At 36.0% G+C, this 20,323-nt stretch overlaps 2 protein-coding genes across 4 annotated transcripts in view; both read left to right on the forward strand.

Annotated features, from left to right (window-relative positions):
- LOC114915644 (uncharacterized) overlaps positions 1-20,323 on the forward strand; it is a 101,654-nt gene that overhangs the window by 68,695 nt on the left and 12,636 nt on the right. Inside the window, exon 2 of one of the 3 annotated variants that reach the window (XM_083073289.1) lies at positions 11,132-11,748. The exons of the other annotated variants lie outside the window; for them this stretch is intronic. Within the exon in view, the coding sequence (XP_082929415.1) occupies positions 11,132-11,138 (7 nt within the window). The 3' untranslated portion in view covers positions 11,139-11,748. Of the gene's footprint in view, positions 1-11,131; positions 11,749-20,323 lie in introns of those variants that run through there. 3 annotated transcript variants of the gene reach the window in all.
- On the forward strand, positions 160-10,632 carry LOC109807277 (uncharacterized). Its single transcript, XM_083067640.1, has 2 exons — positions 160-1,330; positions 10,268-10,632. The coding sequence occupies exons 1-2, from the start codon at positions 160-162 to the stop codon at positions 10,630-10,632; spliced, it is 1,536 nt and encodes a 511-aa protein (XP_082923766.1).

A 20,323-nucleotide genomic window follows, 5' to 3' on the forward strand; every position in this document is an offset into this window, starting at 1 on the left:
ATAAAAAAATATTTCTTTTCATTGACTAAAATTTGGGATGTTACATTTTTACCCTTCATCTCTATTTTTCCAAGGCTTCTTCCTTCTTATCAAAATGAAAACCTCCATTCCCAATCTCAACCTCTCAATCGCGATGATGTCGTTGCCTCATTCAATCGTATGCTCGATATGCATCCTTCGCCACCCATCTTCCATTTTGGCCACATTTTGGGATCCCTTGTCAAGATGAACCATTACCCAACTGCTATTTCCCTCTCTAAACAATTGGAATTCAAAGGTATTACACCAGACCTTGTTACTTTCAACATCCTCATCAATTGCTTCTGCCACCTCGGTCACATCAATTTTGCCTTTTCTGTGTCCGCCAAGATTCTCAAAATGGGATATAAGCCAGATGCAATTACCTTCAATACACTCATCAAGGGTTTATGTCTTTGTGGTCAGCTTAGGAAAGCACTACACTTTCATGATGACGCTTTAGCTCAAGGATTTCAGTTGAACCATGTTAGTTATGGGACTTTGATCAATGGTCTTTGTAAATCAAGAGAAACAAAGGCCGCCATACAGTTGCTCAAAAGGATTGAAGGGCATTCAATTAAGCCTGATGTGGTAATGTATAGCACAATCATTGACAGCTTATGCAAAAATAAACTTGTTGCTGATGCCTGTAATTTGTATTCTGAAATGCTTATCAAAAAGATTTCTCCGGATGTTGTCACTTTCAATAGTTTAATGTATGGCTTTTGCATTATGGGTCATTTCAAAGAAGCAATTGCTTTGTTAAATGATATGAAATTAAAAAACATCAACCCAAATATTTATACCTTCAACATGTTGGTTGATGCGTCATGTAAGGAAGGAAAGATAAAAGAAGCTAAAATTGTGATAGCTTCGATGGTAAAAGCAGGTGTGGAACCTGATGTTATTACTTATAGTACATTAATGAACGGATACTGCATAGTTAATGAAGTGAAAAAAGCAAAGCATGTATTCAACTCTATGTCCCAAATAGGAGTGGTGGCACCTAATGTTTATAGCTATAATATCATGATTGATGGATTATGTAAGAAGAAAATGATAGATGAAGCCATCAATCTTTTTGAAGACATGCAACGCAAAAATATGATTCCAGATACAATAACTTATAATTCACTTATTGATGGTCTGTGCAAATCGGGAAGGATAGCTGATGTTTGGATTCTTGTTGATGAGATGCATGATAGAGGTCAACCTGCCGATATAATTACCTACAATTCCTTATTGGATGCTTTATGCAAAAATGGTCATCTAGACAGAGCAATTGCATTATTCAAGAAAATGAATGATAGAGGTGTCGCCACCGGCCCGAAACGGGCTTTCGGCAATCGCGAGGGATGGTTGGACTCGTTTATTTGTTTAAAAATATGGATTGCTAGAATGACTTATTCTCAAACTGAGACCTCGTCAAACGAGCAATTTTATTAAATGATTCACCAATCCATATTAATCCCAAGCGGGACCCTCCATGGATTAGTGGTTTTCGCAAAAGGAGGGTTCGTGGAGTCGCCACCAATGTTTTGCTCAAAACATTGGAAAAAGGGATAAGGCAATTGATTTTTTAAATCAACTTTGGCCATTACAACCAGAGTTGGGTAAGGGAGTCGGTTACGTGTGGGGAAGGTGTTAGCACCCCACAACGCCCCTTTCGGGTTCCCTATGACAGATTATTTCTAAAATAATAGTGCAAAATTACTAAATTACCCCTATTTATTCTAAGCAATTATAAATTAACTATCTACATGATGACAGTTTAAATATGCACACAGAAAGCAGTAAAAGGAAGGACTTAAGAAGAAACCTCTTGAAGCGTGCTTTTATATATTGAGTAAAACTGGGAAGCTTTTTGGCGTTCCCTCGCTCTACAAGCTCGCTCGCTCCTTCCTAGAAAATTTTAACTATGGAAATCCGGAGGATTTCCCTTCTACTAAGTTCGATCCTCAAGCAAAATGGCTCGGGGCTCAAGAACTTCGTCGGATCGACTCCCAGAGAGATTTCTAGGGCAGAACACTGCTCAAAAACCCCATTATACTCAAGGAGGGAGTCAAAACCGTGTGTAGAAGTGTGGTAGGACGTCCAAATGGCCTCCTATTTATAGGAATGGGGCTCAGTACGGCCCTTGGGTTCAATACGGTCCGTATTGCATTTTTGCACTTCAATACGGCCCGTATTGAATTCAGTACGGCCGTATTGAAGCACCGACACTTGCCGACACTTCAATGCGGCCGTATTGATTCAATACGGCCCGTATTGTAGTGCAAAACATGCAATATGGCCGTATTGGTTCCAGTACGGGCCGTATTGGTTGCAGTACGGGCCGTATTGGTTTCAGTACGGGCCGTATTGTAGTACAAAATGTGCAGTACGGCCGTACTGAACTCCAAGGAGGTCGTATTGAGCTCTAAACCTCCCACTTTCTTATTTTTTGCTACTCTAAGACCTCTAGACCTACAAATAGTCATCCTATGGTCTTCTGGGAGTCCTTCTGGCTGACTTTCCTTTGATCTTTGAGAGTCTTCGAGTCTTATTTCCGTCCCGGACAATTTTAGGGGTCTACAGCTGCCCCCCCTTTACTTAGTCGGACGGCCTTTTGGTATACCGGCTGACAAGTAAAGGAGTTGACCCAATTGTCCGGGTGATGTGCCAACCTTCTGACTTGTAGCGTCTTCCGGTGGAAAATTATTGAGTAGCCTCTCCAGGTTGTTGCATACCTCGGCGCTTCTGACAACCTCGGTAGTTAAGTTTAACACCAACGTGCCTCTGATGACGTTGATGGTTGAGTATTGTCTCTCCAGACCTTGAGTATTGTCTCTCCAGACCTTGAGTACTGTCTCTCCAGATACAACTTCACTCGACGCCCGAGCCGGAAGTTGCATACCTCCATGTTTTCTGAACACTTCGGTACTTGAGTTTGCCCTCTCCAGGGTTAGCTTCACTAGACGCCCTAGCCGGAAGCTGCGAGTACGGTCTCTCCAGATACAACTTCACTCGACGCCCGAGCTGGAAGTTGCATACCTCCATGTTTTCTGAACACTTTGGTACTTGAGTTTGCCCTCTCCAGGGTTAGCTTCACTAGACGCCCTAGCCGGAAGCTGCGAGTACGGTCTCTCCAGATACAACTTCACTCGACGCCCGAGCCGGAAGTTGCATACCTCCATGTTTTCTGAACACTTCGGTACTTGAGTTTGCCCTCTCCAGGGTTAGCTTCACTAGACGCCCTAGCCGGAAGCTGCGAGTACGGTCTCTCCAGATACAACTTCACTCGACGCCCGAGCCGGAAGTTGCATACCTCCATGTTTTCTGAACACTTTGGTACTTGAGTTTGCCCTCTCCAGGGTTAGCTTCACTAGACGCCCTAGCCGGAAGCTGCGAGTACGGTCTCTCCAGATACAACTTCACTCGACGCCCGAGCCGGAAGTTGCATACCTCCATGTTTTCTGAACACTTCGGTACTTGAGTTTGCCCTCTCCAGGGTTAGCTTCACTAGACGCCCTAGCCGGAAGCTGCGAGTACGGTCTCTCCAGACACAACTTCACTCGACGCCCGAGCCGGAAGTTGCACACCTCCATGTTTTCTGAACACTTCGGTGATTGAGTTTGCCCTCTCCAGGGTCTGCGTCCGTGTCTTCTGATCACTTCGGCAATGCGAGTTTACCCTCTCCAGGGTCTTGAGATGATTTTTGTCTCCACAGTCCACTATGCTGCTTCGACAGTTTTTCCTGATTTTGTGCCGCTGAGGGCTGGATAACGCAGGGATCCGTCTAGGGGATGTGCAGTCATTCATAGGTTCCTGTGCCCCAACTTGCATTGCATTGTTGGTACCCATGGGGAATTTCTGAATCCTTGGGGTGTAGACACAGATGCTCTCTCTTTGAGTTGAGCGATGCCTTATGTTTGGCTGACGTCCTTTGACGTTGGTGGAGTATCCCGGTTGTCCTTATTCGGGTATCTCTTTTTTGATTTTCTGATTTGTGCTGCCTCTGTGTAGGCTGTTATCCGCTGGGGATTCTGGATGTTGATTTTGTCTCCACAGTCCACGATGCTGCTTCGACGATTGTTTTTGATTTTTGTGCCACTGAGGGCTGGATAACGCAGGGATCCGTCTAGGGGATGTGCAGTTACTCATAAGTTCTTGTGTCCCAACTTTCCATTGAGTAGTTGGCGCCCATTGAGGAATTTCTGTTTCCTTGGGATGTAGACACGAAGATGCTCTTTCTGAGATGAGCAGTGCCTTATGATTGGCTGACGTCCTTTGACGTTGGTGGAGTATCCCGGTTATCCTTATTCGGGTAACTCTTTTTAATTTTTTGGATTTTTTTGCTGCCTCTGTGTAGGCTGTTATCCGCTAGGGGATTTTGTCATTGGTTGTGATTGGCCTCTTCTGTTAGGCAGATCATCTTGATGTTCAATGATAGGCTGGATGCCGCATTCTGCTTGGGGAATGGTTATTGATCTTTTTTGATTTTTCTTTTTTTTGAAGGGGTGCCTCTTGAGTAGGCGACTGGGGATTTGGGGATCTTATTGTATCCCAGAGTATTATTTATGAAGCCTCTACAGGCTTAGCCTCGCTCAACGCTTTGAGTCGGAGAGCTATCTTCCACTGAAGAAGTTTTAAAGTCCTTTGACTTGAATATACTGCTTGGATGATCATACTTCCATTGGAGATTTTGACGATCTTGCTTGATAGCTCTTGCTGGGGATTTTGAATCCAAGAGCATGAGTTGAGGTTCCCTCTGGGGAGTATTATTTCTGCGAGCCTCTCCAGGCTCAATTATTCTGAGAGAGTATTATTTCGGCGAGCCTCTCCAGGCTCAATTATTCTGAGAGAGTATTATTTCGGCGAGCCTCTCCAGGCTCAATTATTCTGAGAGAGTATTATTTCGGCGAGCCTCTCCAGGCTCAATTATTCTGTACGAGGCGATTGATTTTTCTAAATCTTTTGCCTTTTTGTCGTTTTTGGCTTTTTCTGTATTTTTGCCTTTTTTGTCATTTTTTGGCTTTTTCTGTATTTTTGCCTTTTCTGTTGTTTTTCGGCTTTTTCTGTACAGAAATGTCTCAGTTATTATGAGAGAGTATTATTTCTGCGAGCCTCTCCAGGCTCAATTATTCTGAGAGTATTCTTTCGGCAAGCCTCTCCAGGCTTAGTTATTTTGAGAGTATTCTTTCGGCCAGCCTCTCCAGGCTCAGTTATTCTGAGAGTATTCTTTCGGCCAGCCTCTCCAGGCTCAGTTATTCTGAGAGTATTCTTTCGGCAAGCCTCTCCAGGCTCAGTTATTCTGTATGACGCTGTTGATTTTCTGAATCTTTGCATTTTGTTTGCTGCTATCATACACAAGCAATTTTTCCTATTTTTCTAATTTATGTAGTTGCCTCAGGAAGAGGTCTTTGAAAATTTCTTTATGGCCAATACGGCCGTATCCATTTCAGTATGCCCGTATTGAATTGAAAATTTGTTCATAACCCTAATTTTAGTACGGGTGTACTGAACATGGTACGGGCGCATTGTTTTTTCTGAAATTTATATTTTTTATATTTTTTTGTTTTTTCAATAAACAGAGAATAAGTGATCTTCCAGTACACCTATCATCTATATGCATGTATGCAGTATGATGCACCTAATTCTATTTGATTCTTTTTTTCAAAAGAATTAACCGATGCGTTTTTGGATTTTGCCATTCCTCCAGACGGACTGTGCTCTGCCGATTTCTGTTACCGAGGAATGATGCGTATTATTTTGGTGTCATCAACCAAGTGATTCTTCCCTTCCTTTAAAAGATATGTCAACCCTCCTATTGACCACTATATCTCCATGTTTCCACTAGATTATTCAAAAATCGTTGGGACAAGAGAGAAAAGAAGGAAAGGGTATATTTTTCAAAAGTTTGTGTTTTAGAGGGGTTATTTTATTTTTTGAAAAATGGATTTTGTAAGAATGGCTTGGCCATTGGTAGGCTTATTGTGTTTGGGCTTGTTCGATTAAACACTTATGAGGTTAAGCACATCTTTGTTATTAATGATTGTGCTTTGACAACTTGGATAGCTTCCCTTGAACCTTTCTTTTTGAATTCGGTTCATGGTACCATTATGGATTTCTTTTGATTGTCCTTATTTTTGCCTAAAACACCCTTTTGTGGCGTTTTAGCGGACCTTTGTTTTTGTTCATTTTTGCAACCCTAACTTTTGCCTAGGTCACCCTTTCGTGGGATTCCTAGCGGGTCTCTTGCTCTTATTTTTGCGCAGCCCCCTTTTTGGGTTTTCTGCCGAGCTTATTATTTTTAGGATTTCTTTATCCATGATGGCACTTATTGAGGCCAAGAAAAGGTGCTCCAAGCTGTCATGCACATTTCCACATAAAAATGATGCGGGTTTATTATTATTAAGACAATTTTAACCTCATTCATACTTATTCAAACAGGGTTAAATAATATGGCCTAGAAATTTATTGTAAGCAAGAAAAGAAGCAATAAGAAATGATGAAGAATGATTTTATTATAATCGTAGCGGAAACATGTGCCCTATTGAGGTTCGGGGGTCGGGCTGTCCCCGAGGAGTAATCTCTAATAGTCATCAGGTCTATACATCCCTATCGGAAGGAGAAGAGCACTTGATGACGACGACCGGCCTTGATGTTTGTGAACCGGCCTTCCTAAAGATCTGGCTTAAAGAACGTCGAGAAGGATCTTGATTCCTCTTCGTTCTTTGATCTTTAACAGGGTTGTATCCTAACCCTTGTTTCCCCGGATTATCCTTGATGATGGGTAGCTCGGGGATTCCTTGGGAGTCCTTGCCTAATCCTTGTCCTGGCAAGTATCCGTTCTTTGTGAGCATATGAGCTACCTTCTTCATTTCTCGGGGAAACGTTTCAACATTGGCAATTTCCAATGCTTGGAAGGCGGTTTCTAAAGCTTCCTCTGCTGCATCCACAAAAGGTATAGCAGCTGGCTTGCTGATGAGTATGTCATCTTCAGCTTGTACAGTCACCAGTTTGTCACCCACTATGAACTTGACTTTCTGGTGGAGCGTAGAGGGTACAGCTTTTGCATCATGAATCCAAGGTCGGCCAAGGAGACAGCTGTATGCCGGAGTAATGTCCATCACTTGAAATTCGACGTTGAAGATGGTGGGTCCAATTTGGATTGGAAGATTGACTTCTCCCACCACTTCTCTTTTAGAACCGTCGAAAGCTCGGACGATCATGTTGCTCGGGCGCATTTGGACTCCCTTGATTACCACTTGATCAAGAGTTCTTTTAGGCATCACGTTCAAGGAAGATCCATTATCTACCAAGACTTTAGCGATGTGATACTCCTTGCACTTTACAGAGATGTGCAAGGGCTTGTTGTGGTTCGGTCCCTCAGCGGGGATCTCTTCATCGGTGAAAGAGAGGTGATCATTAGCCGTGATGTGACTAACAATCCCCTCAAACTTGTCTTGGGAGATAGTGTGCGACACATATGCCTCGTTCAAGACTTTCAACAGAGCTTGCCGATGCGGTTCGGAGCTTAGGATCAACGACAACAGCGTAATCTTTGCTGGCGTCCTATGAAGTTGATCCACGATGGAGTACTCGCTCTGTCGAATAAACTTTAACAGCTCGTCTGTCTCCTCCTCGGATTCTTTTTCCTCGGTTTTCTCCTTTCCTTTTCTTTTACTCTTGGGAGCTTTATCATGAAGATCTTCGGGAGTGTAGATCCTGCCACTCCTAGTCATGCCCCCAAGTCCAGCGATGTTGGAAATATCGCTGTCGGCAGAAGAATGGATGTCGTATATCCATGGCACGGCCTTATTCGATTCGTAGGGAAAAGGCCTTGGAGCAATGATCCTTAACGGTGTTGGACCTTCCCCTTTGTCTGTCTTGATTACCAACAACGGAGTTGATGTGCGCTCGCTTGGCGCGGTTGTTGGCTTACACTTGATAACGAACGGCGTGCGATCCATTCTTTGAACATACGCATCGATTAATCCTTTCTTTTTATTAATGTTTATTAATGAATTACTAGGAGGGATGTATGAAATGCAAACCTAGATCCCTCCATGATTTTTGATAAGAATGCATGATATGAGATGATGATGTTGAATATGCATGCATTGTGTTTATTGAACTAAGCATTATCATGTTTTCGGGATGTCCCTAAGATGATGCATGATATTGCTTGGTTTTGGATAAATATCATTTTTTCTTTGTTTTTTGAATATATTTTTTTTGTATTATTTTTTTTGGGTGAAAAGGGAAACTACCTATATGAATGTGATGAAGGTAGATGTTAACACCATGCAATGGAAGATTCTTATTCCTATTTATTCTTATTTTAAAAAGGAATGTTGTATGTTTAAAGAAATGCAATGTATGCTCAAACAATGTCACATAAACAATGCACAAACAATTCACTCATCCACGAACAGTCACGAGCGAATCACGAGGTAGGGGTATCCTGCAGAAAAGTGCATATTCAAGGTGGTTCTAACTGTTCTCACCGGTCTGAGGCCCCCAAGGTGCCCCCATTATAGGGACCCAATTCCTCTCGTCGTAAGTCGATGGAAAATTCCACCGCACCGTCGGACTCAAGTTCATGGTTATCACCTTGAGTGATGTTTTCCGACAACGGTCTCGTAGGCTCCTATAGACCCATTCAACCGGCCGTACTAACATCCACTCCCTATGGTTAATCACTCATGCCCCCGGGTATAGAGGGAACTGTTGTGTGCAAAGGTTTGTGTACAGTTTGTATTTCAAACAATTGCGAAAATTTAAACATACAACAGTTATTAAAAGCCAAATAGATAAAACATATTATTATACAAGCGAGGGGTAATGAAGTAATTTTAACTATTATTTGTTAAAATTAATCTGTCACTAAATGGGACTGACTCTCGAGGCTTCCCCAGTGGAGTCGCCATCTGTCGCCACCGGCCCGAAACGGGCTTTCGGCAATCGCGAGGGATGGTTGGACTCGTTTATTTGTTTAAAAATATGGATTGCTAGAATGACTTATTCTCAAACTGAGACCTCGTCAAACGAGCAATTTTATTAAATGATTCACCAATCCATATTAATCCCAAGCGAGACCCTCCATGGATTAGTGGTTTTCGCAAAAGGAGGGTTCGTGGAGTCGCCACCAATGTTTTGCTCAAAACATTGGAAAAAGGGATAAGGCAATTGATTTTATAAATCAACTTTGGCCATTACAACCAGAGTTGGGTAAGGGAGTCGGTTACGTGTGGGGAAGGTGTTAGCACCCCACAACGCCCCTTTCGGGTTCCCTATGACAGATTATTTCTAAAATAATAGTGCAAAATTACTAAATTACCCCTATTTATTCTAAGCAATTATAAATTAACTATCTACATGATGACAGTTTAAATATGCACACAGAAAGCAGTAAAAGGAAGGACTTAAGAAGAAACCTCTTGAAGCGTGCTTTTATATATTGAGTAAAACTGGGAAGCTTTTTGGCGTTCCCTCGCTCTACAAGCTCGCTCGCTCCTTCCTAGAAAATTTTAACTATGGAAATCCGGAGGATTTCCCTTCTACTAAGTTCGATCCTCAAGCAAAATGGCTCGGGGCTCAAGAACTTCGTCGGATCGACTCCCAGAGAGATTTCTAGGGCAGAACACTGCTCAAAAACCCCAGAATACTCAAGGAGGGAGTCAAAACCATGTGTAGAAGTGTGGTAGGACGTCCAAATGGCCTCCTATTTATAGGAATGGGGCTCAGTACGGCCCCTGGGTTCAATACGGTCCGTATTGCATTTTTGCACTTCAATACGGCCCGTATTGAATTCAGTACGGCCGTATTGAAGCACCGACACTTGCCGACACTTCAATGCGGCCGTATTGATTCAATACGGCCCGTATTGTAGTGCAAAACATGCAATATGGCCGTATTGGTTCCAGTACGGGCCGTATTGGTTGCAGTACGGGCCGTATTGGTTTCAGTACGGGCCGTATTGTAGTACAAAATGTGCAGTACGGCCGTACTGAACTCCAAGGAGGCCGTATTGAGCTCTAAACCTCCCACTTTCTTATTTTTTGCTACTCTAAGACCTCTAGACCTACAAATAGTCATCCTATGGTCTTCTGGGAGTCCTTCTGGCTGACTTTCCTTTGATCTTTGAGAGTCTTCGAGTCTTATTTCCGTCCCGGACAATTTTAGGGGTCTACAAGAGGTCAACCTGCCGATATAATTACCTACAATTCCTTATTGGATGCTTTATGCAAAAATGGTCATCTAGACAGAGCAATTACTTTATTCAAGAAAATGAATAGTCGTAGAATTCAGCCAGATAAGTACACATACACCGTACTTATTGATGGACTGTGCAAAGGTGGAAGACTTGAGAAAGCACAAGAAGCTTTTCAGTATCTTTTGATTAAAGGCCATCATCTGAATGTCGTGACATATAATGCTATGATCAATAGACTTTGTAAAGTGGGGTTGTTTGATGAAGCATTGGCCTTGCACTCAAAAATGGAAGAGAAAGGTTGCATCCCTGATGCTATAACTTTTGAAGTAATTATTTCTGCTCTATTTGAAAAAGATGAGAATGATAAGGCTGAGAAACTGCTCCTAGAAATGATTGCTAGAGGCTTATTGTAAGAGTTAAACTTGGTGAGATGCGTTATTGTTACTAACAAATAACTCATTGAAAGCAAAAAGTAGTCAATCATTCATTCTCTTTATTCGTATTTACTATCCCTAACCTACTTTCAATTGTTTATATATGCAATTGTGTTCCAATGAATCAGCTTCTTTATCTACTGATGGTCATTATGTTAACTATTTTCAATCCAATTCTGACTAATCTGTGTTTCATCTGGGTTTTAGGGTGAAATTTTTTCAGTCAGTTTAGTTTCGTCTCTTATTTTACTAGGATATTTTTCTATCATTCTGTTGTGTTTTATATTTTTCTCAACGAAATTGTTAAATATTTTTAAAGGACCAATTCATTTTTTTTCCACACTACCACTGATAAGATGAAAACTAAAGACTGTATTATTTTGACAATATCTTATAGAACTACCATTACATTCTCACAGGGTAGTTAATTTGTCCATGTTAACAATGTGGGGTAAATAATTTATTTCTGTTTATGCAGGAGATAGTTGGATTCTAAGGAGCAGCTGCACTAAGGCAATATCTGTAGTAGATGCGGACAGGTTAATTAGCAAAAATCACTAGTGTTTGTTCTTGTCAAAAAAAGCCAGGAGCCTAACATTGAAGATTTGATGGTTAGATTTAGTGTATATTTAATAACCAGTAGATTTTTTTCATCTAACAATCAAAATGATTGTATTGAATTTCAGTAAATTTTCCATTTTGCAAGTGATTTTTCATTTCAATTACCGTGGAATGCATCATGCCAATTTGTGCTTTAAGCTACCTGGCTTTGTGAATTTGGACGAAAGGGCTATGATTGAACTACTTGTTGGAGACAAGCTTGTTGTGGCCATGCAAATATCAATCTAGACAGAAACCAGAAGGTTGTGCTTCACTCTGTTCTTCTGTGTGGGGAGTGCTTATGACTTATTAGCTCTTTGGTTTTTGACTTTTTGTTATGTTCCTGGTTTGTGTAAGCTACCTTTGTTGTTAGGCAATGAAAGGTGCTGATTGCATTTTCAAAAAACCCATGGTCTAGGGTCATGAGTCTGCTGGAATTGTAGATGACATAGCATTCAAGTTAAATCTCTTAAGTAGGGACAGGGTGGCTCTTGAGCCTGGATTCAGTTGTCAAATATTCAATTTTTGCAAAGATGGCTGCTAGAATCTGTCACCTGATGGAATCTTTTGGTTTTGTTGCCTCTACATTAAATTACAGTTATCTTGCCAATAAGGTGAAGTTTTTTTTAACTCAAGAGCCATTCTTTTTATACTGTTAAATGTTGCCCGAAGATAACTTATTTGTAAAATGAAGTGCATAAATAATGCTGTATATACACTTAGGTTTCATATACACAAACCCTTATTTCTAGCCGTGGTATATACAAGTATACAGTTGAAAAGGCCTTCCTTTCTAGAATTACAGTCAGTAGGTTTAATAAACATCGAGTTCAGTATTATATCAAATTAATATGATTAAATTAATATATTATAATAATGCTTGCCAACTTATGTCATGCCTCCGCGAGTGTAGATGTTAGCAACACAACCTATGAGGCCAGACCCAAAAGAGAAACTAAGCGGCCCATGAAATTGCAAGACTATATGTCTAGTATCATGAGGAGTATCAAATCGGATAATAGCTATATAATTTCTGCATTTCTTTGTTTTATTGCATTTTGTTATTATATTCCTCTGTTACTACACTTTATATTCTTTTTTGTTACAGCATTTTGTGGAAAGCCACATATTGACTCATTGTACTGGTTATATAGTACCAATTATTAGGAATGAATGGACCCAAAAGATAATCAATCCGTTGCCTATTCTAGAATAGTTTTAGATATTTATCAGATGATAGCAGTACCTTATCAATTGGTCTGACCTGCCCTCCCTCCTGCCGTTTATTTCATGCTTGTGCAGAAACCCTTTTTGTGGCATAGTTGGCTTCTTCATATAAACATTGCAAGATAAAAATTTAAAATCAAGGCTTTAACGTAAAATATGCTTATTGTTGCTCACAGTTACTTGCATAAAGTTGGATAGATCTTGTATTGCTGCAAAAGCTATAGAGATTGTTGAGACACATGAAAGTACAAGTGGCCAGAATATTTTGATGTGAATATATTTGATTCATTGGAAAGCAATATTGACTATGACTGTCATTTGCAAGGTACCTCGTGGTGAAATTGTGCATTTTGAAAAGGAGAATTTTGATCCTCATTTTTTTCTTTCTACGACCGGTGAATTTTCTCCTGACTTTAGTATCCTAATTTCTATAAATAGGGACAAAATTCTCTAATTATCGAAAATATGGGGACTCAAATCTTCATTTTGAAGTATATAAACTACAATTAATTGACTCAAAATTGATGAACTTAAAACACATTTTACCTTTTTTTTTATTTTTCCTTAAATAAGTTCACCAACATAATTCAAATTATCAAAATTTAAGATATATAAAAAAGACATTGAAATGAGAGATTTTCTTAAGAGTTATCTTAATGTCATCGGTAAAATTAAAAGATATTTTGTGTAAATAATATAATATAAAAAAAACTAAAACTAAGGAGAAGGCTAGATGTAAAATTTTTCACATTAAAAAATTCTTTAAATTCATCTTTATTATATATTTTTGGTGCATTAAGTTTGTTTGTGTATATACCTTAATTCATATAAATACTTATTAAAGCCTCGCAAAACTTCTCTCTACAAATCTCAGGCCTATCACCTTCCTAAGTAACGTCCAAGCCACCTAGACCATGTCTTTGTAGTCAACATTGAGCCATCCTTTAATTGGTCCAACGAATCAACAACAAGGGCACTGCTAAAGTTGCAAAAACATTGAAAGTGGCCCCCAAAAATCCCAAATAGTGAAGTGCTTTTATTCAATGAATAGAAAATGACCCCAAAAACCCCTTTTTCACCGGCTACCCTCTATGTGCCTAGCTAGCCTTCAATTGCATTTAAATTGTGTACCAAATTTTCATTCATCACCTGTTCTAATGACTTTGTCAAACTTGCCCCCACAGTGCCACTAACCCTATTATCACACAATTACACTTCATCACCACATGTATTTCTTGTAAATAATTTAATACTTGTTCTTGGTCTTAATTTTTTTCCCTTTAATTCCTTGTATATGAAGATGTGTCTTTTGTATTCTCTATTTCTTTTAATGAGACAAAAATAAATAGCTTTATTATTTAATGATAATATCATACATAATACATTTTCATAAAAAGAAACTAAAAGGAAGATTTTTTTATTATATATATTTACATGGACTAAAAATTATTTAATCAACAATAAAATTTACTATTTTTTAAAATGTATTGTAGTCACTATGAAAATTTACTATCTATTCCATTCCTGGTTCTGTAACCTTTTAACTTTGCTGGAATTTTATGATCTCATAGTTGTTATTAGATTTAAATCCTAAATCCTAAATTCTTAAATTTAGGATAAATTTATTTTTATCTTTTAAATTTAAAATTATTATTTTTAGCTCTTGTAATTTTTAAAAATTTTGTTTTAATATTTCAGGTTACCAATAATATATCTGAAAGTGATAAATTGAAACAATTATAAATTCAATGTAATGTTTTTACTAAAATAAGATTTTTTTTTGAAATTACAGAAATTAAAAAAAATCATTTTTAAATTTGAAAAATAAAAAAAATTATCTTAAATTTAAAAGACTAAAAACATATTTAAACTTTATTATTATAAGTATTTTTGTAATATATGTCATGCTATAGATTTTATATATCGTCACTAAAAAAAATTAAAAAAATTGTCAAGTAATAATACAAATCCCTTAATGACACAATATTTTTCCCTAAAAATTATTTTTACTTACACTATAAATAGTATATTGTTAAACATGTAATACATATCTTATTATTATCTCTGTAATATGCATTATGTTACAAATTTTATATATTGTCATTATAAAAAAAATGTCAATATGTATCCTATAGTGACAAAATGATTTTCATTAAAAATTATTTTTACTTACATTATAGAGTATCTATATATATTAGTATGTTGTAACATGCAATACATAATAAAGATTATATAACATATAATACATATTATTGAATCTTATTTAAAATTAATATTAAAATTATATATAAGTAAGATCAAAATTAATAAATATATATCAGATAAATTTATATGTACACACTTTTATATTTTATTGTATATAACCTTTCTTTCTTATAAAGTTGAATCGAAATTCAATGTAATCACCATTGGTAATTACAATAAGATTAATATTGAAATAGTAAACTAAGAAATCCAATGCACTTTTCTATGTTTTTTTTTTCATTTGCTTCATTATACGATTTTCTATTTTTTTTTCTTAAAAAAAGTTCACCTTTCTAATTCCTACACGCAAATAGAGTTTGTATCTATCTATCTCTTTATTTATATATATATCTTTCAAATAAGTTATTTTCAATTAGAAACCCTTTTCTCTTCTAGAATCAATTTCGTCTTTTATTAAAAACCTCTTAATTAAAAATCTAAAATCTTTTTCCTCTTATTCATCAAATTCTTCTTCCTTTAGGTTTCAACCCCCTCCTACAGAGCACTCAATTAATTATCTAGAAATATCTGATCGTCAATTAAATCACATATTTGGAATCTACTCATTAAATCACATCAATGCACATCAAATTTCAGCAAACAAAAAATTATGGGATTGGGGTCAATCCCTTTACTCTTCATGCATATACCCAATTTTCAGAATGAGTGTTCTCACTCCCCTGTTACATAGAGTGATGTAAATGTATTTGATCTATGCTTTTGGCTCTTCTTTGGTGATTCCTCCTCTTTTTTCTCCTGATGCTTCCTCTTTAGAGCATTTGAGCGTCAGTCAAGAAAAGTGAAATGAATAATAGAGTAATAATAGCCCCTTCTCCCTTCCTTCTAATATATAATATAATAATACCTTACTTTTCTAAACCCCTTTATTCTTTTAATAATTAAATCTATTAAAATGTATAAAATAATAACCATTAATCACAACATAAAATAAAATCATCCTTATTCCCCCCAATTTGACCTCTCAGCAGATCCACTTCATGACACTTCACACGATGACACTAGTCAGAACTCTCTGTGGATAGCCCTTTTTGAGATGTTTGTCCGTTTTTAGGATCAACAACTAACCTCACAAACCAACACAAGACTTTTCAGCGTGTTTTGTCTTCATTCGCACGCCTTTTGCGAAGCTTCCCAGGAGGTCACTCATCCCTAAATTACTCCAAGTCAAACATGCTTAACTATAGAATTCTTGTGGAATAAGCTATTGAAAAGTATATGCATCTTGTTGTTATAGGTAATACAAATTAATTTCTTTAAGTCATCCTCAGCTATACAAATTTCATACTTGTACAATCTATGGATCCCTCTCATTCCAATATGTCTAAACTATTATAAAAAACATCTCACTTTGCCTCATGCACATCGAATATCCAAACACAAACAAAACATGTATATACACATAATATAGACAATTAATAGAAATATCACACTTCATTCATCCATGACATAAAAATTACTTAACATAAAATATTAAAATGCACATGTAATGAACACGAACTACATATTATCATGCATGTGGTGCTAGAAAGACATAACATGGTGCATTGCTTCTAGCAACACACATAGAGTAGCCTAGGAGTACATGTCAGGTCATACCCTCTACGTACTCTCACTTGAAGGACATACTATTAGGGTCTGGTCAGGATAGCTAAGCCATGCAAGATACATCCCATGCACATAATGGGTTAGACTAGGACTTGCAAACCAAGCTATTCCAAGGACTGATCCCCGAGCTTTCACACAAAGGGGTCTTCCCTAACGATGTATTCTATATTGTATCCTCAAAAATATTTATGCAAATGATGCATGTAAATCAAGACTTTATGAATTATCATATGACATTATCGTGTCTCATTATCATATAACCTCATCATGTCGTTTCAACCGTATCAATTTATCTTATATGATATAATCATCAAATGTATTCATTAAAAGTTAACATTTGAATAACATAATAATTCACATCACACCAATAATCATAGACCACAAGAGAGGACTAACATAAGATTCACATTACATCAATAAGATTCATCAACAAAGAAGGAAGGAAGCACAACAAGGCAATTGGCACTCAACGTTGGACTGGGCGCTCAACGCAAGGCTTCTAGAGAGTAACCTTGACTCTTTGGTTGAGCCATGCTCAACGTGAAACTCACGCTCAATGTGAGGCTCATGCTCAACCTGAGGGTCACAAACAACCCTTCTTACTCTCTGCCACCTTGACACTCAATGCCAGAAATGGATTTCTAGTGCTCAGCGTGGTTTCTACGATCAAAAACTCTAAAATCAACGATTTTCATTTTAGCATTCTGATCATCAATCTATTCATATAATCGATGTAAGTGTTCTAAATCATGCAATAAACATTAAAAACAATATAATTTACTCATATAATTACGTATTTAAATAATCTTTTGATACAACTATCAATTTATTCACTTAGGGTTTCCCTTAAAAAACCATAGAAACACCAAAATTTGTAATTACAAATCAAACACAAACACTATTCATACATATATATTAATTACATCAATTAGAACATTCAAGAAGAAATAGAGAAGAAAAAAACACATTTGGGGTAAACCCCTCGCACATAGAAACACAACAGAAACAGAATTAGGGGTCAATCTCATTACCCAACATACATTTTTGCATCTAAACCGAGATTTTTCACTTCCCTTATCTTGATGAGCATAAGAAGATGGATGATTGACTCCGAGGTGGTTTTCTCTTCCTTCAAGATCTTCGAGCTTTGAAGCGTAAACACATACGTGAAAAGTGAGAATGTAAAAATTGATCAGCTTCCTTTTTTTAAAAGAAAAAAATTTAACTTCCTTTTAACCCTTTAGTTAAAAACATCAACTATAGTTATCCCAAAAATTCCTTCCCTTATTTAATGAATAATTAATTAATAGGCTTAATTACATTTTTGATCCCTCAAGTATTGTAATTGTGTAATTTTGATCCTCAAGGTTTTAATTGAGTAATTTTAGTCTTTAAAAGATTGTAATTGTGTGATTTTAGTCCCTTAATTTTTAATTGAACAGTTTTAGTCCCTCAACTATTATAATTGTGAGATTCTAGTCTTTTTTTTTTTATTAAAAATTTAATAATTTTAGAATATATATATATATATATATAATATTTTAAAATTATACAATTGTTTGTTTATTTAAGTTAATGTATATTATAATTTTTGTTAATATATCAAATGATATATATTTATTATTACTAAATAAATAAAATTTATACATTATTAGTATTTTAATAATATTGATAAATTAATATCAATTATATTTTTAGTATATTTATAAATAAACTAATAATTTGATAAATATGACTTAGTATATATTAATATATTTTTACAAAAATATAAATATATAAGAAAAGATATGTATATTTCTAATTAATATACTTATATTTTTGTAAAAGTATATTAATATATAATAAATTATATTTATCAAATTATTAGTTTATCTATAAATACACTAATAATATTATTGATATTAATTTATCAGTAATATTATAAAAATAATAATATATAAATTTTATTTATTTATTAAAGATAAATATATATCATTTGATACATTGAAGAAAATTATAATATGCATTAATTGGAATAGACAAATAATTGTATAATTTTGAAACGTTGTATATATATATATATATTAAAATTATTAAAATTTTAATGAGAGAGACTAAAATCGCACAATTATAATATTTGAGGGACTAAAATTGTTCAATTAAAAATTGAAGGACCTTGCACAATTGCAATCCTTTAGAGACTAAAATTACTCAATTAAAACTTTGGAGATCAAAATTACACAATTGCAATATTTAAGGGATCAAAAACGCAATTAAGCCTAATTAATATAATCTTTAATTATAAAATCTCACAATATATTCATATAAATACAATTATCAATAGTTACCAAAACCAACATATTTAATTATCATAAAATATAATAAATTTAATAATAAAATAAACGTTAATCAACTTTCATTTATAAAAATAAAAATATCAAAATTATTAATAAAATATCTATATTATATTTTATAAAAAAAAATAAGATTTTTTTCTAGGTAAAATAAAATATATTAAAATGAAATATAATGAGTCCTTCAACCCATAAACAATTACAAGAAACAACCAAAAACAGAGAGATAAATTCAATCTCTTTAGCAGCCTAGAATGTATAACAGAACAAATCAAACTAAAAATAATCTAAAACAAACAAAGCCAATCAAAATTACTAAAAAAACATAAGGCTAATACTAATCATTCAACAGTCAAGCATAATGACGAAAAATCACTTCTTTCTTCGGGACAGAACAAATATACCAAACGAAAACGAGATGTTATAAGATATAACGCAATGAAACAGTGAAATAGAGAGTATATATCGCAAAGAAACAGTGATGAATAAATAAACCAAGTTATAAAAATGGAAAATAAAGAATGTTGATCACATTTTCTTAATCACAATTAGACTAATTTTTAATTAAATTGTTAAATTATTAACGTAATTGGATATTCATTTATTAAATATATTTAATAATTTATAACTATTAATTAAATATATTTTATAATCATCTCTTAGATTATCAATTATAATAATTAAATGTAATTTATAACTATCAATTATAATAATTAAATGTAATTTATAATTATCAATTACTAATTATATGTATGTTTTAAAATTTTATTAAGATAATTTCTTATATTAATTTTTTATTAAAATATTAATACAAATTTTAATTTTATTATTATACTCTTTGTGTGAGACCCCGCAGCTCTTTCCTCTCTTTTCTCATCTCCCTCACTTGCATTCTCTCTTTTTCCTTATCCTCTCAAAATTCCTTTCTCTCTAGCAGAAGCAGTGAGCACGAAGGAAGTTCCTCAATCCTTCTCCATTCCTCAAGCGTGAGCTGTGCGGAGCTAGTCGAGTGGTTGATTTTCTTCCTCTTCTTCTTCTCCTCCATTTCCCGGAAGCTCGGAAATTATTCTCCTCTGAGGTAAGGGAAGCTAGTAGGTTTGCATATTGTGTTTTGATGATTTGTGGTGATCCTATAGTTGCATGTTGATGTTTCGAGCTGCTCTTAGCTGTCTGTTACAGTGGGAAGTGTTTGGAGATGGTTGCATGTGTTGGGAATTCTCTGTTTGCAGGTTGTTGTTCAAAAATGGTGAAGGGACTGTGTTTCTGTCGTAAAAGGCTGAGCTGTTTTGAAGGGCTGAGTCCTTTAGGGGCTGCGTGACAGGGGAGGGTTTCTGGAACCAAAGGGCTGAGCCATTTTAAAGGGTTGAGCGCTTTTGAAATGGCTGAGCCATTTTGAAGGGCTGAGCTCTTTGGGGATTCTTGGAGGTAAAGCGCCAAGTGCTTTGGAGGTGCTGAGCGCTTTTGTGCTTTCAGAATTTGACTTTGTAGTCTTCAGAAAGTTGTAGCCTTGGATCTTAGTTTTCCAATGGCGTTGGAATTACCCAAAAAGGAGGTCTAGAACTCCAAATATTGTTGTTTTAGTGAACAGGGGTCAAGTTGTTAGTATTATTCATAGCCATTGCAGTTTTTGTAAGTTTTTG

Source organism: Cajanus cajan, chromosome 1 (genome assembly GCF_000230855.2).
Source record: "Cajanus cajan strain Asha chromosome 1, NIPB_CcT2T_4, whole genome shotgun sequence".
NCBI classification, from domain to species: Eukaryota; Viridiplantae; Streptophyta; class Magnoliopsida; order Fabales; family Fabaceae; genus Cajanus; species Cajanus cajan.

Excerpts from the sequence above, each read along its gene's own strand:
- LOC109807277 (XM_083067640.1), top strand. The coding sequence starts at position 160 with ATGCTCGATATGCATCCTTCGCCACCCATCTTCCATTTTGGCCACATT. Across the intron at positions 1,331-10,267 it reads CAAGAAAATGAATGATAGAG|ACAGAGCAATTACTTTATTC; the intron begins GTGTCGCCACCG and ends ATGGTCATCTAG.